General features: G+C 40.1%; 1 protein-coding gene across 9 annotated transcripts in view; it reads left to right on the forward strand.

Moving 5' to 3' along the window:
• The first annotated feature begins 3,185 nt into the window (after positions 1–3,185).
• Positions 3,186–24,473, forward strand: part of ect2 (epithelial cell transforming 2) — a 52,829-nt gene continuing 31,541 nt past the window's right edge. For 2 of the 9 annotated variants that reach the window (XM_034707915.1, XM_034707943.1), the window contains exons 1-11: positions 3,192–3,564; positions 4,030–4,187; positions 9,247–9,326; positions 12,197–12,289; positions 15,330–15,512; positions 17,080–17,169; positions 17,495–17,602; positions 21,541–21,614; positions 22,110–22,240; positions 22,363–22,478; positions 23,001–23,063. In XM_034707915.1, the coding sequence (XP_034563806.1) occupies positions 4,055–4,187; positions 9,247–9,326; positions 12,197–12,289; positions 15,330–15,512; positions 17,080–17,169; positions 17,495–17,602; positions 21,541–21,614; positions 22,110–22,240; positions 22,363–22,478; positions 23,001–23,063 (1,071 nt within the window). In that variant the 5' untranslated portion in view covers positions 3,192–3,564; positions 4,030–4,054. Of the gene's footprint in view, positions 3,565–4,029; positions 4,188–9,246; positions 9,327–12,196; positions 12,290–15,329; positions 15,513–17,079; positions 17,170–17,494; positions 17,603–21,540; positions 21,615–22,109; positions 22,241–22,362; positions 22,479–23,000; positions 23,064–24,473 lie in introns of all 9 variants that reach the window. The other 7 variants (XM_034707934.1, XM_034707950.1, XM_034707977.1 and 4 more) reach the window with 6 other exon arrangements.

Genomic DNA, 24,473 nt, shown 5'->3' on the forward strand with positions numbered 1-24,473 from the left:
GTCTTTTTAATGCCCGCATAGCTGCTCGTAGATCAATGTAATGCAATGGATGGAATATGGAAATACAAAGAGGTGGAGGAGCAAACACTCTCTTCCAATAAACCTTCAGGGGACGAACATTGAGGTGGTCAAATCTAACAAGTACTTGGCTGTTCACTTCAACAATAAACTTGGATAAATGCCCACTTTTAAAAAAGTTATTCAATTTTCTTTCACTCACGGGTAAACAGATTTTTTTGTGCATGGCGAAGATGGCAATCATCAACTGTCATCACATTTGGAAAACCCTAAGCCAGGATATGAGTATTACAGTCCTAATCAGAGGGCTGGGAATTACAAACGACAAATACAAACTCAAATCCAACAATAAAAGTTTGATTCCTGTTTAGAAGCCGAAAGGTAGGTTTTGTTTTTGACTGTATATATGTGTGCGTGTATGCCAAACCCAGAGCTGAAAAGCTGCTGTCTGCTTGACAGGAATTCATCATCATCTGTGTGTGAGTAACACACTTTTGTTTCACTGTGAGGGGGAAACAAAAGCCAGTTCACAGAGCTCTGGGCCTTTTAGAAGTCATCCTTTTCACTCTTTTATACAAAGCTCTGTGGAAATGTGCTCTTCACCTTCCTTTCACTCTGAGAGGTGAAACTATCTCAAACATATTTTATTTTGATGGGGTAAAAACAAATAGCATTAGCACAGGTTTTTTAAAAGTGTATTAGATTAAAGTTTATTGACTGTTAGCATACAGGCAGTGCTGGGAAAATAACAATTGCTCCTACTCCCCTTATTTACTTGTTAGCATGCGTGTCCAGTGGCCAGTCCCAGCAAATCATTATTATTGCACTCTAAATTTCTCCAGCTAACAAAAGATACCTGCAGATAATACTGATTTACATAACATAGATCTATTGAACAAAACACTTTAGTGTGCTGCACAGAAGTCATCAAGCCTTCATGTTACGCCCACGGAAGAACGTGAGTGTCAAGAAGTACGCCATGGGTAATGTATCTAAGTTGCTATTATGAAATGCCAAGAGAAACTTAAAAGAGAAAGATGAACTGAAAGATTGAGTGCAGGGACAAAACCACATCATTTTGGCATCCAACCAGAAGTGCAAAATCAGTTTGAGCTTATTAATAGTGGGTTATATGGATGCTGCATGATGGCCAGGTTGTTGTTGTGTGCACTCAGGCTCAGGACAGAACCTGTGTTGTGTTGTCTGCTACCTAGAACCATGTATCCAGTGAAAGAGTGAAGAGAGGACTCAATATGCAGCCTTGCAGCATGATGGGGGCTCAAGGTGAGGTTTGAGGAGATGTTGTTTTGATCTAACTATCACTCTGTATATGTCAGTCTAGTTGTCTTTTACTTTGTTTGGTGTTGATGCCCAGTTTGCTGATCAATGGAGATAGTGTTGTGTGGGTTGTTGAGTTTAGTTTTCTCAACATAACTTCTTTAATATTCCTTTTCTGGTTGTAGGTTGGAATTGGAGGAGGTCCAATGTGAGCCACTGTGAGATGTGAGACACTGTGTGCACGAGGGCCAGTGTCGTGCAGAAAAGGTGGTTGTAAATTATATGGACAGTTGCCTGGGTCAATGACAGGTTAAATTGACCCGCCCTCTGGAATAGGATAAACTGCATGAATGCAACAGGGTGTGTAGGAGAAAAAAAAAACGTACACACACATTTACCACAAGTATCAGACACTACAGGTTCCTATGGGAATACTAGAGATAAAAACAGTAGCATTATAAGTGGATATTAAATCAATGTACAAGCAGCTATTCAGTGCAGTAACCAAGGAATACATAATTATTTGAATAATTTTGAATATTTTATTGATTTTTTTTCAGGGTCAGCACACATAGCTTGTTCTACTGCAGAGTATGGACAAGTGTGGGAATAAATGGCAGCCTGCAGGGAGATGCTCAGTTTTAGGAGAGTAGTGATTCTTACTGATGTTTAATATAAAACATTTTTCCTTTACTAATTTTGTAATATAACACACTTTCTTTTTTTTCCCCACACATTTGATTGTTAAACATTTTTTGGGGGCTTTTATACTTTTGTTTGGAGAGGATAATACAGAAGACAGAGCAGGAAACAGAAAGAGAGAGTGGGGGAATGGTATGTGGGAGAGGGGCTGCAGACTGGAATCGAACCTGAGCTGCCTGCTATGTGGGCGTGCGACCACTTTTGATTTTTAAAGTGACTGAAATTCTCTTGAAACACATTACCGAGGCCATTCCAGCTTTTGTTTCCCCTTTCCGAAGATCCAGGCTCTGCCATCAGCTAGTTAACATTCGAGGGGTGGACATTGAGGTGGTACCTACCTACAAATATCTAGGTGTACACCTGGACAACAAGTTGGACTGGTCCCTTAACACAGATGCACTCTACCAGAAGAGGCAGAGTCGCCTCTTTTTCTTAAGGAGGCTCAGATCCTTAGACATCTGCAGTAAGATGCTGCAGATGATTTATCAGTCTGTGGTGGCGTGTGTGTTATTCTATGCTGCAGTCTGCTGGGGAAGCAGTATAAAACCCAAGGATGCTAGGCGACTGGACAAATTAGTGAAAAAATCTGGCACTGTGATTGGAACCAGGTTGGACTCACTGGGGGCTGTGGTGGAGAGAAGCACACAGAAGAAGCTAGAAGCCATTCTAAATTACACAGATCATCCACTTCACAACTTCTTTGTGGACCAGAGAAACAGCAGCAGTGGACGGCTCATCTCTCTGAAGATGAATTCAGCTCAATTCAATTCAATTCATTTCAATTCAATTCAAAAATTGTGTGTGTATGTGTGTGTGTGTGTGTGTGTGTGTGGGGGGGGGGGGGGGGGGGTACTTAAAACTATAAATAACAATAAATGCCTTAAATAGAAAAGGATTGGATTGGATTGGATTGGATTGGATTTTTATTAAATAACCAAAAAATGTACAACCTTACTCCAACATTTCACCATTTAACAAGCTAAACCACATCATGCCGCTGAAAAAGAAATATCCTCTGTCGTCTTGGACAAACACATGAAGTCATCGACCCGCAATGTTTTCTCATCACTTGGGTGCAGCAGCTCTTGAAAGCAAACGGATGCGCAGCCGCAGTCCGCATCGTGATTTGAATAAACGGGCCAATCAGCGGGCTCGGCGGACCGAAGCCGCCGGGTGTCGACCAATCAGAACGCAGCTCAGTTGTTTGCCTTTCCTTTTGAATTGAGCTCGAACAGAAGCTGACAACTTCCCTGGACACCTATTAGCTGTCAACAAACTAAAGCAGATACATTTCGACTTTTACTTTGGAGTGTTTTACACTGAAAAGGCAACATGCATTGATACGAGATTTGATATTCAGCGGGGCGATGCCACAGTTGTTTTGAAGAGTGTTTTGGACCGAAGAGTTATTCCCAGGACCTCCTCTTTGTGTTGTGGGGACTTTCTAGCTCGGTAGCTAATTTAGCTAAGTTAGCTAGAGGGCTGAAGAAACTCAACCGTTCAGCGGCCTTTCAGAGTTTCCTCTATCTCTGTCTTCAAACAAAGTACCAGACATCGATACAGTTGGTAAGTTTGCTCTACCTTAAGGTCATTTTAATTGTGCTGATGGAAACGTACCTTTCTGTAGACTTAACGTAAAGTCAGGTCTGCTGACGTTAAACTGGAGGAATGTGAGGCAGTAAGAGAAGCTAATGTAACTTTGTCAGTGTAAAGAAAGGTCATTTCCCTGTTTGTTTGCCTTCATACAGCGGAAAAGAACCTCTACGTAAGATTACGTGCAATAACAAAAACGATGTGCATTGACTGCAACTATAATCAAGCCCATATGTCTTCCAATATGATCTAACTTACTGTTAAATCTCTGCCTGGCTTAACAAAAGCTCTCACACTTCCTCTGTTGAATTGTTTGAACGTGGACAGTGTTTGTGTTTGACAGTTGCCACACTTCTCTGTCTCCCCTCTCTGACTTGTTATGTTCTCCCTCTGTGTCTCACTCTCTTCATTCCCTGTAACTTTTGATACTTCGGACAGTTTGGTGCCGTCTGCAGTGCCTGCCATGGCTGACAGCAGCATACTGACTTTGGGGACAGCTCGGAGTCTGTTGGTGGATTCTTCGGTCTATGACTCAAGGATCGCCGAGACCACCAAGGACCATATATTTCTGGGCATGTCATGCGAAGATGGGGAAGGTCAGTCTGCAAAGTCACTGTTTTGTTTCTTCTGCCCAGTCTCTGTTCTTTCCTTTAAGTGTCTCTAAGCACCAAACGATGGTAGATACAACACATATGACAACCCCTATGACAGGCATCTCGAAAGTACGGCCCGGGGGCCAATTGTGGCCCAAGGTCCCTTTTATTTATGGCCCCAAGCTTCAATCTTAAATTGTGTTATTTATAGCAAAGAAATTAATCACCTTCTGAATCATCTGTACATTTGTAGTTTCCTTCAAGCACACAAACAAAACTAAAGTAAATCCAGAAACGTCTCAGAAAGCTTCATATGGACTATCTGTATAAAGCCAAAGCACTGGGAATTCTGCAAGACAGCAGTAAAGAAGAAACACAAGAACTCTTAAAGCTGACATGTTTTCAAATTTATGTTTTTATCATGATATGAAAATGTTCTTGATGAACACTAAAAGTTCAGAAGACACAAAAGAGGACACAAAACAAGATCAAAATTATGAAATTGTACAGAAAAGGCAAAAAATTTGGTGCATAAAAATTGTTCAGAACTCAGGAAAATAATTATTTTGTTATGAAATGTTGTATGCTGGTCAGAAAAGTTTTAAAAACAACATGAAAAAGAAGTGTAGTGAAATCCAGATCGTGATCCTGCCATAGGAAAATAATGAGACAATATTTTTTCCCACATTGCCTGACCCTGATGAAAACATTTTCCTCCAGAAGAAGATAACGTTTGCTAATGTTTACATGGCTTTTGGAGAACTGAGGACTACCTAGTTACTGATTTATTGAGAAAAAAAAAAAATTGTTATTAAATAGAGATTTTATATATAACTTTTATGATTCCCATGTCTCAGTAGGAGCCACTGGCCCTGAGATATTCTGACAACATCATATGTGGCCCTCTTTGAAAAAGGTTTGGACACCCCTTCCCTATGACATTCATATTAGAGTAAGTTAAAACTGTCTAAAATCTAAATATGGATGCATGCAAAGAAACCAGAGAAAGACAAAGAGAACAGTGTCGCAAGTAAATTCCAAAACGCTGTGTAAAAGTCGTTTTAGACAAATGAGCTTAATCCCCTCTCACTCATCATCACTCACTTATCATCCCAAATGATAATCAAGTTGAATTAACACATCATAGAACAGTTTAAAAAAAGTTTATTCCTTCCAGTAAATCCTAACTCCTCCATTCTAACCTGAATAAAGGGGAGATTTTTTAAATGTTGTTTTTTTTATAAGGCCCTGGCATGCTGTGTGGTAACCTTATTTATTTTTATGTTTATTTAACCAGGTTGGTCCCATTGAGATCAAAGATCTCTTTTTCAAGTGAGACCTGGCCAAGACAGTCAGCAGCAAAAAAAACACAAGTTACAGACATAGACACACAGAGAACCACACACAGAGAAGTACACTTTACAAGCACGTTTGTCGCAGAAAGAGCTGTCACCTAGGAGGCAGTTGTGGCTAGATACACTTTAAACAACGACATTCTAAAGATTCAGCTTCAAGGTCTTTCATTTAAGATTTAAAAACATTCAGTGACACCAGCTCCTTGAGTTTCAAGCCATTCTGCAATAAATTCCAGGCTGAGAGTGCAGAATACCTAGAAGCCCTTTTCCCAGTTTCTGTACGAGCTTTTGGGAAAGAAAACATTAAAAAGTCCTGGGAACGCAGTGAGTACTGTCCAGCACTTTCCTGTGTGATAAAGACACAGAGGTCGTGTGGCAGCAGACCAAGAATAGCCTTATAAATGAAAATGTACCAATCTACGGGTCGCCAGGGACGACCAACCAACCCAAGAGTACAACTCACAATGGTGAGTCAGAGCTTTACAATTGGTAATGAACCTGAAGGAAGCATGGTGATCTGCATCAATCTTGTTAAGACACTGAGCAGTGGTGTGCATGTATAGAAGATCACCATAGTCAAGCACCGGAATAAAAGTTGCAACAACGAGACGCTTCTTTACACTAAAAGAGAAACAGGATGTGTTTGGAAAGTAAAAACTCAGTTTCAGCCTCAGCTTTCTCACAAGGTACAGCACATGTTGTTTCAAATGAAGGGACTCATCAATCAAAATACAGAGGTGTTTGTAAGGGGTAACAACCTCTATCTCCTTTCCCTCTGCAGTGACCACCACTGGCACACTTTGTGATCCAGCCTTAGAGTTGGTAAACTACATAAGCTTAGTTTTGTCTGCATCTAAAACAAGCTTCAGCTCAAGCAGTGTATCTTCAACAAGTTTAAAAGCGTTCTGCAAATATTCAACTGCTTTGAAAACAGTTGCTGCACAACCTGTACATGACAGCATCTTACAAACTATGTGCGCCAATTCAAATGACTATACCCGTAAGTCACACATTCATCAGTGACACTTGAGCTACAGTACAGTTGCCAAATCAACAGGACTACTCTGCAAGGCCACTTTACAAGATAGAGGAAAAGCTGAACAGTTTCCAGTTTCAAACGTTGACTATCTGAACAACAGCGGTCTGTAATGTCATTTCATTCTGGTGTATACATCAACATTATTAACATGATGTTAAAGACACGTGGTTGCTTTGTGTCAGTGCAGTAGATTCATGCAGACTCAACACTGTTTGAACTGTAACAGTAGTTAAATCTGTTTATGATAAGATAAGATAAGATACTCCTTTATTTGTCCCACAATGGGGAAATTCACAGCAGCAGTTAAAGCAGCAAACAAGAAGGTATACAGTACAAGAATTTCAACAAGAATATATATAGGAAAGAATGTCCATCAAGGACAACAGCTTGGTCATAATTCTCCTGTCAGCCACCTCCTCTACAGGGTCCAGAACTGAGCTGGCCTTCTTCACCAGTTAACTCTTGCTATCCTGTATCCTGTCCGCCCACAGCAGGTGAAATCCTTCCAATGTGGCGTTCATGTCCGGTGTTAGCTCTGTTAGCATGATGCTACTCTGGTGCTGGGTTAGCTCGTCCACCTTATCGTAGATAGATCTTACATTCCCCATAACGGTGGGTGGAAGGACAGATCTATGTCGTCTTTTCTAAGCTTGCACCTCAGCACCAGCACGTCACCCTTGCCTCCTTCTCCTCAGCTCGCGGGGAACCTCGGGCCTAGCATCGTTTAGCATCGACATGCTACGGGATGCTAACAGCTGATCTTGTATGTAAACAATGCAACCATGGTTACACATAGGATCTCCGGACACACACAGGAACAAAAATAGTAAAAACACCACTGCAAACGTAGCCAGTTTGGTGTCCATGGCCAACAAATGAGTCATTAACAGTCATGACAGGCTCCAAATACAAAGAGAATTAAAGAGATATGAAAAAAAAGTTCAAAAAAGAACAACGAAGAGAGAGCTGCTGCAACAAGCAGCCACTCGAGCGGCGCTAAGCAACGGGAAAAGTCTTTGTCAGTATCAATCAAAATGATTTGTTGTTTCTTTGTTTTGCTTATTTACACTAGTGTGTGTACCCTTTATCTCTCAAAGACTCACACTTACACACTGTAAGCCTGGCGTCAGTGAGGATTCATTGCTGTGTATGAATTTATGATGGGTCACATGTAGTGCTGGGTAGGGATGTAAGGATATTTCACAAGACAGTAAAAAATTTTGAATTTGAATCTGGTTATTATTTTTAAACAGTAGAAGGCGCTATCTGCATTATACTGCTTATTGAACATCATTAAGTCTCTTGCGCTGCTCTCTCGTCACTCGCTGAGTGGAGGTGTTTAAGTTTAAAGCATGTTTCAGAATCAGCTGACTGAAGGTGTTGCACACAGCGGAGACGCTCAGCTGGGGGCTGAGGCTGAGTGACAGGTCTCCATGAGCGCTTTTTTCTATGCCGCCGGACTGATTCTGATCCGGTTGCGCTCCCGGCTGACACCTGACCGCACTCACATGCTTATTTTTCTCAAGTAGAACGAGAAAATTGGACACTGAGTCCAAAATCTGATTCTGTTCAGTTGTCCTGTTGCAGTAAATCCACATGTTGTAGTCTGAGTCTTCACTCTATGACCATGCGTCCACAGAGATTATTTATAAGCCTGATCCTCACGTTGATATTCAGCGTGTAAACATTTTGAACTCCTCAATATGATCTGTAGCTGTTTAATACCGTCAATAATATACACTGTGTCATGAAGGAAAATTTGATTGAGGGGAAAGAAACGCATTTGGCATTATTTTTGACATGGAAAACGTTCATTTAAAAAAAATTATTAAACGATAATTGATCGTTAACATTTCCAATGATTGATCATGGAAAATTATTTTTACATTTCTAATTTAAAGAGATTTACCTTATTTGTTTTAATATTTAATACTTTCATTTGTAATTTGTTCACGTAAAATTTCTCTATAATTGTTCTGAAATTTTTCAACAAGGTATTTTTGTACGGTGATTTTAGTTGTTTTTTTTCAATTTGGGGAAAAAAAAGTGTGCAGTGGTTTAATTTGAGTTACAACACACCTTAAATATAATAAAGGATTACTTTGTTTACAAAGAAATATAAGAGAACAAATATATATTGCAACTGTCCATATCTGAGAATTGAAATAAAATAATAGTTATTTAAATTTTGAGTTCAATCCAGTTTTCTTGAAAATCGTTAGAGAATCGTACCGTGAACCAAAAACCGGGATTTGAATCGAATCGTGGGTTGAGTGTATCCTTACATCCCTAATGCCATCTACTAATTCTTTCATTAGGTCAGTATTGATTATAGTTCTCCCCCAAAATGATAAGTGTGTGTTCAAAAACAACTTTGATTCTGTCTCTGTTACTCAGCTCTACCCCCTTCCCAATCACGCTCACACGGCCCCTCCAGCTTTCCTCTTTGGAACATCCAGCAGCGTGTCCCACCCAGCCTCCTGCTGTTTGCCTCGCCTGTGTCTGATCTTTTTACAGTATTTCATCAGCAATAACACAACTTGAGTTTCAACATGTTTCATTCCATATTGTCACAACAGGTGATCCGCTTGTGGACGGGACTTGTTAATGACATTGTGTCACATCCTTCCTGGTTCACATCATCTCTCTGTTTCTCTTCTTTGTACAGATATGCTTCCAAAAGTGGAGACACGGGTCGTTCTGGTGGGAGAAGCTGGCAGGAACGAAGCCCTGGTCAAAGCACTGCAGGTACATCATGTCTTTATTAATCCTGAGGGTCCACTCTGGCCCTCTTGCTTCTGTCAAGGCGGCGGTCTTTTACCGTCTGGGCTGGACAACATCACTGCTGGTTTCAGTTTGATAAGTAGAACGAGGACACTCTGGTTTGATGGATGATGCTGTGCTTCTGTGTTAAAACTGGAAATAGATTTATATATTTGAACTTGACGCCAGAATTTCCTCACAGGTCCAAAATACAAGTTGATTACAACTCAGTAAATTGAAAATTTCTCCATATTTTATATGCTTTTTGATCGCAAAAATACATCGCCACTCTTCTAGTTGGACAAAATTTTATTGCACTTCTTGCTTTCAAAAATTGATAAGAGCTCTTTTTCTTGCTACTTCCGTCTCATAACTACTGAAGATGAGTGTGTGATACTTGATAGCCTGCAGACCTACACTATTTAACTGAAATGACTGTATATAAATGAATGAATGAAATATAGTACTTACAGTTGCTGACTCTGGCTTGTGAGTCTATTTTTAAGCCAAACTTCCCGCTCAGACTATCCCAACAGAGATTAACAGCTCAATTCAACTCCTCTAAACGGAGAGTGCTTCTCAGAGAGTGTTTGTGAACTCTTAACAAGTGAGCCGCAGAAGAAAACGATCTTGTCCAGTTTTTCTCTTAATCTTTGACAAGGAGGGAATTGGATGAAGGAGGATGTTAAATAGTCTTATTACTTCAATGACACCCACACAGTTTTGTTCTCTCACTCACTCTCTCTTTCAGAAGTTATTATTATTTTTAAGTTATATTTTGGGGCTTTTTGACTTCTTTGAAAGTACAGTTGAAGAGAGACAGGAAATGTGGGGAGCAGAGAGTGGGGAAAGACATGCAGTGAATGGTCACGGCCGAGGATGTGTGTGGGGCTCTTAGACCGCCAGGCCACCAGCGCCCCTCAGAAGTTATTTTAAAGTTATTAAAAGAATAATCCAAACTTTATTTAGTAAGGATTGTATGTGAAGTAACGCTCAGAGTGCTTCAAATCAAGGGATGGTTTTTAATGTTGATGTTTAAATGTTATGTTGACAGCGTGCAGACTATACATGCTAATTATTCAGACGGCTCCTATGAGGCCCTACAATATGATTTTAGATGGGCTGAGATTTGTGCCACTAGAAACAGAAATTGAATAATACTATTGAATTTGAAAAGCATGATTTGAAATTGAAATGAATGTTTTGAAACTTCATTTTATTGGCTTTGAAATTGTATTTAACCTACCTGAAAATTCAACTCTCTATTTTCCTTAAATTCAAAAATTCAATTTCAGTTCGCTCAATTCAGATTCAGTTTTACAATTCAATTTCAGTTCAGCGTGGCACAACCATTACGTCGTCTTTGTCCGTGAGGAAGAGTAATCGAGCACAGATCATAGTTTTCAGTCACGTAACCACGTTACATTTTACAGCCATGATCAGTCTTCTGAAATCCGTGTGGTAGTGTGACATTCAGAAACGGAGAGAGTCGCCGCGACTGTCGCAAAGGTTTTTTTCTTCTTTTGCTATTTATTGCAATTGGCATTCTTCTTCTTCTGTTTGCTAATATGGTTAGCAAACAGGTTTAAGACGCTCTATAGTCACCATCTGGCGGGAATACCGTATTACATCCAGGCAACCGTGAAATTGAATAAAAATTTGTACTTTTAGAATGAGAAAATATTTCAAGTTACTCTTCGATTTTTACTAAGTGAACGAATATTCGAATATTCAAAAATCCTCCCCATCCCTAGTACTGGTGCCCTGACCAAGGTCATGAAGTGGTCTTTGGCATTCTCAGGAAGTACTGGAACCAAGTAATTTTTTTTGCATTCGCACATCACACTTTTTATGGTTACATATAAATGCACATGTCGTCCGTCAAGAAAGAAACCTCATGTTTCAAAGCCGGATAACTTTGTTTGAAATTTAGTACAGAAGCCTCTCCTTGTTCAAGTAGTCGCCATAAATATGCTATTTGTGTCATCCACTGGGGTAGCAGCATAATGAAACAAACATCCTGTACCAACTAATGTAAATATTTGTTTGAACTGTACAGCATTGTTCATCAGACTATTGTATCCTACAGCGGAACATCCTGTCTGAGTGTATAGACTCTTGTTGGGATAATTATGGGTCTATCAGCGCTTGTTTGTATCCACTCCAGTAAACTGCGTGGTTTTGTGTCTTTGAGAAATCAGCATGTGAAGGTGGTTTGGAGGCGTGGCGGCAGACTAAGTGCTGCTAGAATGACTTCCTTCCCAGGTCTCCTGAGCCCTGTCACTTCTGAAGGCTTCCTGCTTAAATCATCTATTTCTCCCTGCCAATCTGCAGTGCAGCCACATCCAAAGACATCTGCCGACAGCTCCATCAGAGCGCTCCCGATTGCCTGCCTGACCGCCTGCCGCCACCCCTCATGCAACCCACAGAAAAAGAGTCCCCCCCCCCTACTATTTCTTTACGTCTTTTTCCCTTTTTGTCCTCGTCTTTCCTCCTCACCCCCGCCCTCCCAAGGGCTTTGAACTTTTATATTAATTTTTAACAGAAATTCCTTCTCCTCCCCAGCCAGCCCCCTCTGAAGCTTGATATTTGTTTGAAGTCTGTCTTTGCAAGGACAAGGACTCCGCCCCATCTCTTCCTCGCCTCCTCCTTCCTCCTGCATCCCTAGACCTATCCAGCCTCTCTTTTGTCCTCAAATGGGGGTTAATTTGTATGATTTTCCATCTTGCTCCCTCTACTATTTTTTTTCTCGTTCTGTCTCGACCTTCTGTCCTTCCTTCCTTTTTTTTTCTTTCCCTTTCGTACTCTCAAATGCCAGTGTTTGACATCCACTTCCTGCTGGTTGGTTTTTACAGGCCATCAGAGTAATGGAGGTACCCGTGGTAAAGATAAGAGACGGCGAGGCGGGTGCCGAGGAGAAAATGATGATAAAATCTATAGTCAATATGGTACAGTACGATGTCTACCTCTTTGTGTGAATGTCTGACACTTTGATTGGAACTCGGGGAAGTGCTGCATGAGTCTTAATTCAAACTGGCAAGTCACTCAATCATTGTGCATGGTCAAGTCACTGTTGGTGAAATGATATGTGGGGGACATTTTAAATAAGGGTGAAGAACTACTCTATCGGATTGATCTCTAACAGAGATGTGCACTCAAATGTCAATGCAAGGTTTTACAGTGAGGAGAAGCCATTTAATGGGAGTTCTGTTGCTCCTTATTGAGTTTGAATATGGGCTGTTTTCAGCTGTTTAAGTTGCAAGCAGTCCATTGCAAATGTATTAGCTCACAAACTATCTTACAGACAAGTGTGATGATTTGAAATGGACCTAAAAGGCTTTGATTTTTGAGTGTCATGTCTTACAAAATGAAAAACAACTACAAAATATTTTAGTTTGCTTTCTCTTTTTAAAGTCTGATAAACAAACCAATTGATCGCTACCACTTTTTTTAAACGACCTAAGTCAGGATTCTCTTAGCTTAAATGAGCTCAACTGAAACTAGGTTAAATGGCTAATGTTGTTATCCAAAGTTAATAACACCAGCCCCTCTGGAGCTCATTCATTTACACATACACACTAAAGCCTGGTTTATACTTCTGCATCGAGCCGTCGACTCTACGAAGCAATGGTTGATGAGGACTTGAGCACCACATACTTCTGCATCGATGTGTCGCGCAGCAATTCTCCACCTGAAACGCTTGAGGGCAGTGTGGTCTCTCTGACAGTCGGGGTTGCTTGTTTCCGGCCCCGCTACGTTTTCTGTTTACTGTTTCACAGCAATTCAGAGCACATTATGTTAATCTACAGCTGATACGTGTTGCTGTTTATCATACAGCAATGTTGACATGGAAGAGTAGAGAGGACACGTCGGAGGAAATGAAATTCAAGGCTGATGTGTGGAGTTCTGCGGGAGATGCCAAGCAGACCAATCACAGGACTTGCGGTCGGGGTTGATTTGATTGATTGATTGATTTTTTCATTTAATACATTGAATAAAACAAGGAAATGTAGTGTGTAGTTATATTTTGGAGGAGGTTTGCATGGGCTACATCCTAGGGATGGGAATTTACAGTAACCCTTGTACTAGATTACTCGAAGTACCTAATGAGCGACTACTCGAGTACTCGCAATTCTTTTTTTCCCCTTCTGGTTTCGTCACAACAATGTGTGCTAACAGGGCTAGCAAAAGACGTGATGTGAGAATAGACGGCATAAAATATGGACGTAGTATCTGTGATGTCACCCATCTGTTTTGAGACCATTCGGCGGCGGCAGCCATATTGCTGCTGTCGAGCCAGTGTGACACAAAGAAGCGGAGTTTGAGCCTCTGAGCCAACAGCTGCAGCGTTCCTGCAGTCTTTTTCCCATTCATGTGTATGTGACTTCAAGTACTTCCGGAGCCAGCCTCAAGCGGATCCTCAATGAACTGCAGCTTTTAACACTTCCGCATTGGACTCATATTTTTAGACCGGAGGTTGCTGCTTGGATGTGAGACTGCCTGTTATCTGTCTCCGCTGTTTTCTCCTTGTGCTTTAAGCAGGTGGTGAAGCATCAGACTAGTATTTCTATGGTATGCAAGTTTAACGCCACATATCTTGCGCTGCACATTAACTTTTTTAGTTTTTTTCGAAGCACTTCCAGACATCACTGTTTTTTAACTGACATGTTGCAGCTGTGGCAGACGGTTCTGTATTTATTGTGCTTTTGCTTTCAGTTGAATAACGTGTTCCTAGAGAGTTGCTGTAGCTGCCATAAAACAGTTGTTTTTGCTGAAATCTGGCTCCGTGTGTACTAAAGCTGTAACCATGGCCGGAGAAGTCATACGTTTATATCCCATTAATTATTTTCCTACCTAGTAAAATCAGTTGGGTGAAAACAAAAAGCACATGGTCGCACATGGTCGCACATGGTCACACATGGTCACACATGGTCCCACATGGTCCCACATGGTCACACATGTAACTCTGTATGAGTTCAAGTTATGTTGCTAGGTGCAGAAGTAACAAGATGCTACTTGAATAATGTGGTCAATGGCGAGTACCCGAGTACTCGAGTACCCGAGGATTCGTACTCATCCCTACTTCGTGCATTGGCCTCTGCGTAGGTACTGAGGCTATGCAGACCTGTGGTGTGGGCTATGCTGTTGATTCGACGCAGAAGTATAAATCAGGCTTTGCACACAAACCTAGAGCTTGTTTATTTCAGAAATGGTTCATAGCTTTAGGAAAAGTTGTTAGTCAGAATTGTTATTCCACAATCTCTTATACCTGGTCATCACACTTGAAGAGAAGGCAAACTAGGGTATTTTGCAAAATGTTAACCCACTTCCTTTTAAAAATTTGTTTTTACCTCCACTGTGTCTCACAATTGTGTCTCTTAGCAATGTACTATCAAGGCAAATTATAACCCTGTACCTGTGTGCCACTTAACTCCCTGCACCTTTGTCCTGTGTTTACTACTGGAGCCAATTTTCTGTGACAATTTGATTTACAGGTCATACTCTAACCAGCGCTGTTTGGGTAAACAGAGCAGCCTGCCCGACCCACACACACCCTAACAGGTTCACTTTAAATCAAAGAAGGAATAATTGGTTGTTAATACAGTCACATGGTGTTTGGCCAGAAATTACAATTACAACAACCACTGAATATGTGTGATCTTCTTCAGTTCTCTTTCACTTGATTCTGCTTGATGGACTGAAGAACAAGAAAACGCTATGTGCACATTTTCAATGATGAATTTGAACGAACTAGTTTTGTCTCTGCATCCGCTGCTTTATATGTAAAATGATTGGCTTCTGTTTTGGAATAGTCCTTTAAGTGTCAGCAGAGAACTTCAGCTTATAATCAAGTCAACAGAAAATAACCTACATCCCACAGCCTCACTAACAAGGCTAACAGTTACTTGTGTGTGTGTTAATGTTCAGTTCATTTCAAGTTTATAATGCACTCCTCCATCACTGACTATTTTCATTTTCTGCATTCAGGACATCAACACCCCGTGCTTGATCACAGACAACGTCCAGGAGTTTGGGGATGGAGAGAACACAGACTTTGAGACGGTCTTTGTCCTCACAAACTTTGATTCTCCAGACTACGACTACCTCTACAAACGTGACAACCGCATCATCGGGCCGCCTGTCGTACTGCACTGTGCTGCAAAGGAAGAAGTAAGACATTCGTTGGACTCAAGCTCTTCAGAATCTAGCTGCACTCACTAAGGATGCCATCAAAAAGTGACTGAATTAATTTTAATATCTCAATTGCAATCCACCACCTCGCTCTGAGAGTGTGGCTTCCTAAACCCTTTTGAACCTGGGATTCAAATGAAACATTTACAGCATCACTTTGAATCTCTCGGCTCCAGGGAAATATATTACCTGTTTGTCATGTGGGGAGGACTAACAAGAGACAGGCCTGAGCTGAACCTTGATTTCAGAATGCAGGAAACAGAAAAAATCATTATGGCTCTGAACAGGATAATGACAGGGGAGCCGCCTCCACCTGCTGTGATGTCTGTCTGACCGAGACTTCTCATAGGATGCTAATGTGGAACATGAACAATTTGCCTTGCCTGTGGCTGCTATCATTAAGACAGAGCACTGCATGTACTTGTCAGCTGAAGACAGCGCCTACACAGACACGCTGTGTTAGACTGCAGTGCAGAGCATCATAAAGATGGAAACCTCTTATATCAGGGGGCATAGCGCTCGGCTATTTTGCAGTATTTCACCTATGCAAGTCATTCATTTGGCCTGAGTACAAAATAGGGTAGTTAACATTGGTAATGAGTAGGGTTGCAAAGGGGTGTAAAAATTCTGGTAAATTTTCATGGGAAGTTAAGCAGGGGAATTTGGGAAATATTCCAAAATGGAAACTTTCCATGGGAATTATGGGAATTAACTGGGAATTGAGGGTAATTTAATGGAAAGTTATCATATCCAAGCATAAATATTTGTTTTGTTATTAAGCAGACATCAATTCAAAATAATACAATTAAAACAGATTTATTTGGAAGTAGAACTTCATCAAGTGCAAAAATGCAATCCCAAAAGTAAACATATTGCCACATAATATCTTCAGAATATTTTATCAAAAATGCAATCCCAAAAGTAAACATTGCCACATAATATCTTCAGAACTGACTTCACGTTGTGTAGTCCACAGGCCCAAATGTGTGACTTCAATACTCCTGTGCTCTGGGCTCAAAAGTGTGGTCCAGGATTCTAGAAACCATCTGTGCATGCAATGGAGGAATGCACAGTGCATGTAGGGGGCGTGGTCTCTATAGCCCTGCAGTAAGCAGTGTGCTAGGTGCATGTGATTGAGGAATAGCATAGATATCCAACTGTCCTTGCATGAAATCTGGTTATTTCAGTCATGATTATGCTAAAATTTATTTTCCCCAACTATATTTAAGCTCCCTATTAAGAGCCAACCTTCAATTTAGTCAATTCCTGGTTTATTCCTGTTTATTCCCATAAATTCCCATGGAAAGTTTCCAACTTTGAAAATTCCTGGAATTTTGCAACCCTAGTAATGAGCAGTTACACGAGTTGTTGTAGTTTCTAAAAACCATAGTTTTTTGGGGGGACTTTATAAATACATGTCAAGTATGATTCTATAGGTGGTTTTGAGGAAATTTTAGCCTCTGCTGTTAAAAAGCAGAAATGATAAGTATTGAAATGTTAACCCAAAGCTTAAATTGAACTGATCTGTGTGCTTTTTTCCCCACAGCCTCTTCAGTTTTCTTGTCGTCCTCTCTATTCGACCACGATGCTCAACATGTCACTGTGCTTTACCGGCTTTAGGAACAAAGAGGAAATGGTGAGTTTACCTTTGTAGCTTTATGCTAAATAAACAGTTGTAAAGAAAGGTGATCATTTCTATACCAAAGTTTTAATCTTAATCTACATGTGGAGATCAGACGTGTCTAATTTACAGACTAGCCTGTCTGGAACATCATCCCACTATCATTTAAAAAGCAGCTGTTTTTCCTAAACAAGTTCAGTGCTATTCTTGGTTTATTGCTAAGTAATTAATCAGTGCCTAATTAATGGTTTAAGGATTTTAGAAATCAAATGTATTTAAGGACATGGTAATGTCTCCCTTTGTCCTAAGCTTGTGCTTGGTGTATTTTTCTTTTATGCAGAAGAACCTGGTGAATCTGGTACATCATATGGGTGGAACCATCAGGAAAGACTTCAGCATCAAGATTACTCATCTCATCGCCTACTCCACCCATGGAGAGAAATATAGGGTTTGTACATGCAGCATTTCTGTTATTTTAAGGAGGGAGTATTATACTTCTCTTCAGGCTTTAAAATGTCCCTCTGGTACCTTTGTTGTAATGTTATATCATTTAAAGCTAAAAAAAAAGATCCCTATTTTTCCCACACTGGTGTTTAAGAAAATTCCTATTTCAGCCTCTGTCTGAAACACTTTGTTTTAGCTACTGTCTCTTAAAGACCCCCTTTCCTCTGATTGGCTAGCCCTCCAGAGGCCTGTTGGAGGTGGGCTATGGGCAGACCGTTTCCTCCCATGTTGCCGGGTGCATTCTGTTCCGCTGCGCCAGTCACAAGATCGTTATGTGATGACTTCATTGTTTCAGGAAGTCTTGTGAAGATCTTGTGGTATCTTAAGAACGGACCTTTTTGAGCAGTTTACACACAAATTTGGGGATTACTATAGCATATGAATACCTAGCGATTTGAACATTCTCACACTTTAAGTATGGACTTCTAACATTGCTACTTCATATCTATGTTTAGAATATAAGAACGCATAAGGTGCTGTGTCCACTGCCACTGTTTTTTGTGCTGGGAGCGCCCACAACCTCAATTTCAGAGCGCTTCTGACCAGCGTTTACTGTTGCTAGTTTAAAAAAAGTAGACCCCTGCACTTCCGCTTCCCTAAGAAGTGACAGTAGGATCTGTTTTAAAAAGCTCTGTATGCTTCATACTTGCTTTCATTCAATGACATTTCATCAAGAAACTGTTAAAACTATTGACAGAAATCATGTCATAGCATCAGCAGCAGCTCTAAACTCAGAAATTGTACCTCGAAAAAACAAGTGTGATAACTTCTCTCCTCCGTACGGATCTCCGCAATTGTTCTTGACAAAGTTCATTTCAGAACTGATTTCCCACTCCTTCTTGATTCTGAATGGTCTGTAATAATAAGTGACATTGATGAGTGTGGTAGTGTCCCAAAACTTGAACTGTTTTCAACTGAGCGCTGCAACAAAAATCAGTAAAGGCTGAGGGCGTTTTTTGCACTGGGGGCGCTGAGCACTGATAATGCTGAACCACATTGAGTTTTAAATTGGACTGGGCAATAATTCCATCCATCCATCCATTTTCTTCCACTTATCTGGGGGATCGTGGGGGTAGAAATGCAAGAAAATTGACCCATAATAATTTGATAACAATAATTATTGTGATATCATTTTTCTCAATATAAAAATAACAAATGTTCGTTACAACGTCAATATAAATAAACCTGTAAATACAACCACTGGAAAGTTAGGGGCCTCTAATGAGCCTTAAATGCCAGTTGTCATCCAACATTAAAAAGAAGAAGAAGACGGCATTGAACAGCCAATCATGTCTCAGGGTGAGAGGTAGGCGGGGCTTAATGAAGTTTGGAGCGGAACACTGAGGAAAACTCAAAACCTACCAGCTCAAAGCAGAGTCGTCAGTCTGCTGACTCAGCATTAACTATTAACTTCATACACTTCATTAAATATACTTTCAGGATGAGGGTCAAGGGAGAGCACAGAGACAACTTCTGCTGTGCATTTTGAACATGTTTAATGTCCACCGAGACTGTAGGACAACTGAACACTGAATAACCGTGACACGTTCACTGCACTGAGGGAAACTATCACTGCCGTAACCCTCAGTAATCTTATACACAGTACACAATTTGATATATCTTTGATGTAAATTTAAATCAAATTATGCAAATTATCTAAAAAATAAGAATCTTCAAACTAAAACTTCACAAAATTCTCATCGTACACAAAATACCTGCTTCCTGTTAGCAGTGTCAAAATTGAGGAAGGGATTCAAGAAGATTATCAGAGAACTAAATCTAGACACAAGCTAACAAACTGTCTTCAACTTTCACTCAGGAGCAGAAATCTGCCTTTAAATTTAAATGAAATAATGATTTGATATTTATCGTGTTAATTATCAATATCGACTGATACGAAAAATGTTATCATGATAACATCTTTTTCAATATCGCCCAGCTCTAGTTGAATATGAAATAGCCGCTGCCAGCTCAAAAACGTTGGCAGTGGACAAGGCACCTAATACACCCTCTTTAAAGGTGACATATCACGCTTTTTTCATCAATATATATTGGTCTAAGAGGTCCCCAAAACATGTCTTTAAAGTTTATGCTCAAAAAAACACTTTGAAATCAGATTTTGGCATGCCTGAAAAGCCCTCTTCTTCAGTCCTCCTCAGAACACTCTGTTTTCTCTCTGACCACGCCCCCTCAGGAAGTGGATGTGCCGCGGCTGTCCAGCACGTTGATCTAATGTTTACATGTTGGCTGAATATACACGGCTGCTCAGAGATCACGTTACTTCAACCCTCTTAATCTGATCCTGACGGAGAGGTGCCTGTAGCAGGACTGGTCACAGATTTAGTGTTTCTTGTTGTTTTATTTATCAGTATGTCCACGTGTGTCTTGGTACACAGCTACAGCTATGAACATGTAGCTATGTGGCTATGCTAATTAGTGCTAGCACTTATCCATGACAAATAAAAATCATCCACTAGATCTTCAAATCTGCAGACGTGGGGAGTAAAACCGACCTCTGCCAGAAAGGCAGCGGGACCTTTTCTGAAGGATTGGTCACAGATTCTGTGTTTCTTGTTGTTTTATTTGTCAGTATGTCGACGTGTGTCTTGGTACACAGCTACAGCTATGACATGTAGCTATGTAGCTATGCTAACTAGCGCTAGCACTTATCCATGATAAATAAAAATCATCCACTAGATCTTCAAGTCTGCAGACGTGGGGAGTAAAACCGACCTTTGTGTTTATTAAGACAGCCTACAACTAGCATGCCTCCCTCCTAAGCTCCTTGTTAGCACACATTTGTGCAGGTAATGAAAAACGGAGGGGGGGATTCAGTATTATTTTATACAGTCTATGGGCTGAACAAGCTCCGAGCTCTGACTCCATCCAGACCGGATATTGTTGTTATGTAACAAAAACACGGAAGTCTGAAACGGCTCGTTTCACACACATTTACAGAAAGGTGGAGAAATCAAAACAGGGGCAGAATGGATTTTTTTCATTCTCGGGGGGTTCGTAGACATGCCAGGGACACATATTTCAGGTAGAGAACCATTAAAAAAGTCAATTTTGCATGATATGTCACCTTTAAATGGACTGTGATCTTGTTATTTATTGCCCTGTCCTGTACCAATTAAATCATTCATGGTAAATCCAACAATTACATGTGTATCTATCTTCAAACCCTTGCCAAAACACAATGTACTGAATATTCTAGAAATGGAAATGAAAAGGGATGAATGTTACACCAAAATGGAGGAAGAAGTGAAAATGAACAAAAGCAAACCAGGTTTTTACCAGCCTCGCTTGAATCCCAGTGCAGGGGTCTGATGTCAGAAAATGGGAGAGACTATTTATTGAACTCAGATCAAAGCGAGATCCAACCAGGAATGAAATGACTAAAGGGATCAGTCCAAGTTGATGGATGGGCGACTGAAGAGATTGACAATCATTCTCTCTGCTTTTCCCTTCATGGATTAACAGATGCTTGATAATGTTCTTCTTTCAATCATGTCTGGCAATGATTTAATCTTCTTTGTCTTTCCCTTCACTATGTTGCTCTCGCTTACTTCAAGTCCCCTATCCTCCCTCAAAGTCTTGTCAAGGCTGTATTTTGTTCAAGCGGAACAAGAGAAAATAGCAAGAGCTTGTAGGCTTCCTGACAGGCAGTTGCTCTTGTTTTCATTTGAAAGTGTGTTTCTAACTAAAAAAAGGGAATGTTTCAACCACGGAGCGTCTTGTACGTGTTTCTGTAATGTGCCTGAAGTGGAATCTGTTGGTACCTGTTGCATTCTTGTTGTGATTCTGAGTGACAGGATGATCAGGTGTGGTGTTTATGTTTTTGTTTTCTTCACCATGTCTTCTTTGCCTTCATCACTCCAGCTGGCAGTGTGCATGGGGACACCCATCCTCACTCCATCATGGATTCTCAAGGCCTGGGAGAGAAGAGATGAAGCGTAAGTTAAAAATCTTTGAAAGAAGCCTACATATTGTCTTTTTTTGAACTTTTATTTATTTATTTCATGTATTGATTGATTGATGACAAGTGTTAGCTGTATTCACTGTGTACAATAAACATTTTATAGCTTTGATCTCAATCTGGTTTTTAATTATTTTCTACAAAGTTACTACTACTGTAGCTTTTTGTTTTATCAGATGATTAATTACAATACTCATGAAGTCTTTTTCACCTAAAAAAAAAAAAAGAGAATAACTCTATTGTTAGGAACAGTGTCTAAGTGCATGTTCACAACTATTGTTTTATCTACGCAAAGATTGAAATACACTTGAGAAAATATTTGAATACATTTTCAGAAACTACATCAGTCAGTTCAGACTTTATATTCACATGTGGATCTTTTTATGCTTTAACAAATGAAGTATAAAATACCTGAACACAAGCCCGGTTGCAGAAACGATGATGGTGACTGTTTTCCTCCCTTTTTATCAAGATGCTTCCATGCAGGAGAAGAGGAGTTCCGAACAGAATTCAAAGTGCCTCCATTCCAGGACTGCATCCTCAGTTTTCTCGGTTTCTCAGATGAAGAGAAGGCCAACATGGAGGAGAGAACTCTCAAACATGGTCTGTGCTGCAGCACGTAGAGCTTAGCTTTTGTCATTAGTGATTCTATTTTTTTCATATCTGTGTAGTCAGTTGCATGCTGATGTATTCCCTCATCATCTTCCTGTATTCGTGTGTTTAAGGTGGCAGTTATCTTGAGGTTGGAGATGAGAGATGTACACACATGGTGGTGGAGGAAAACTCAGTAAAGGAGCTGCCGTTTTCTCCTTCAAAGAAGCTCTATGCGGTCAAACAAGAGGTAGGCCTTGTTATAGACAGTTGAATTTGTTTCAATAGCTCTTTTTAAAGAAAAGCAAGTTTGACACGACTATCATATCAGCCAAGAACTTTCTTGATATAACAGAACAGATGATATACTCCGCGGCTTTGCTTCAGGAAGATTCAGTCACAGAGAGGCTGGAGCAAAATAATGAATCCTCTCAGTTGTTTCCTCCTAAACAGAATGCCAAATGATCATCTGATCAGGATTCCTTTTAGGTTAAACCTCAGTCGATACAGTCTCTCTGTCTGGGCTGTCAGAGAGGGGGATCAATAATAGATTTCCCGTCTCAGCGGATGAATAATTTGAACCAAGGTAGAGTGGTGGTTCAGTTGTAGTTGTAACCCCACAATCAATAGGGCCTTTTCTTTACTCTGCCAGTTTTATTGGTTTTCAAAGGAAAGTGTGGGTCATTGAAGTATCAAATCTTTTTTAATTTTCCTATCACCCTCTGTGGTAACCCACAGGTCAGTAAAACCCTTTTCCTCTCTTCTGTGGTAGTGGTTCTGGGGAAGCATTCAGATGGATGCCCGTGCTGGGGAGTCGATGTACCTCTATGAGAAGGTGAGTGTTTGGTAATCCATCTGAAAAGGGCTTTTTTTTTTACCCCTGTATCTGTACTAGCATGATGTATAAATGGTATAAAGGCACCAGATTAACTAAAACAAAATAGAAGAAAGTAATATGAAGTACTTAAAAATAAAATGAAATAATTACAATATAATCATTTAGATCAGATAAGTACTGGGAAATTGAATTAAATTAAATTAAAATAAAGAAGAATTAAATACAATTGAAAATTATGCTAAAAATAGCAATAATAAAGTCCAGGGCTAAAAAGAAATTACATCAAGTGAAAAGCCAGATTGAAGAGGTATGTCATTAATTTACTTTTAAAAAAACTAATAGTGTCCTCAACTTCTTTTCAACCTTCTCTCTCAAAACCAAGCTTCCCCCATTTTGGTTACAGTACTTAATATTTCTGTCACCTTAAAGTCACTTAATCTTAAACAAAACTTAATTGTTAGGTTATTAACACACTCTTTTATTTGAAGTGAAAACGATGCATGTTAGGATCATAGACTGTATAATGAATGGATGTAGTATCCAGATTCAGATTCATCAAAGTAAAGATCGTCTTTTTGAATTGGTGTGTAATTTGTTTTATGGTACTTCTAGAGCAAGCCTCAAGTGGACGCTCGAGGAACTGCAGTTTTAAGCACTTCTGCATAGGCTTCATATTTTGAGACCAGAGTTTGCTGCTTCGTTAGGATAAAGCTTAATGCCCCTTTTGAAACATATAGCAACTGGAAAATATTGCATACCTATGGATCAATTCAATTTACTACCACATCAAGAGATTTGAACATTTTGTCCCGATAAATGTGTCAGTATAGCATCCTCATAGAGAATAAGTTAGCTTTCTCTGAGGCTTCTTACAAGATGCTCACCGCTGCTTTTCCTCAGATCACACACACTCCCCCTGCAGCATTACAGCAGGGATAGCTGTGCTGTGTTTTACACTTGTGAACCTGCTTGGTTTGCAGGGGTAGCAAGGACTAAAGGCCAAGGTATTCTTGAAACCAACTAAAGAATCTATAACAAAGTTCTGTTTTTGAAATGCCAGTGTTTAAACTCTTCACAGTGGCTACACTGATTGGCTTGTCTTTCTGTGACGGTATCAATTATTTTCCACTGCCTCCTTTTCCCCTGCTTTCACCTGGCTTGACTCTCTTATAATCAGTGCCTTTTAGTTTGACATTTTGGGATATATGTCTGAAGATTTACAACCCAGTGTGACACTATTATACAGGCAAGAAATATAAGATTTAAACAAAAAAAAAATAAAGAAAACATCTGTGATTTACTAACCTTGCTACCAATAGTTAATGCATAAGGATGTCCTGATCCCAATCTCAACTATCCGATCCGGACGTTTTTATTTAATTGACCGTTGATCTGTATTTGAGCCGA

The sequence above is a fragment of the Notolabrus celidotus genome, chromosome 2 (genome assembly GCF_009762535.1).
Source record: "Notolabrus celidotus isolate fNotCel1 chromosome 2, fNotCel1.pri, whole genome shotgun sequence".
NCBI lineage: Eukaryota > Metazoa > Chordata > Actinopteri > Labriformes > Labridae > Notolabrus > Notolabrus celidotus.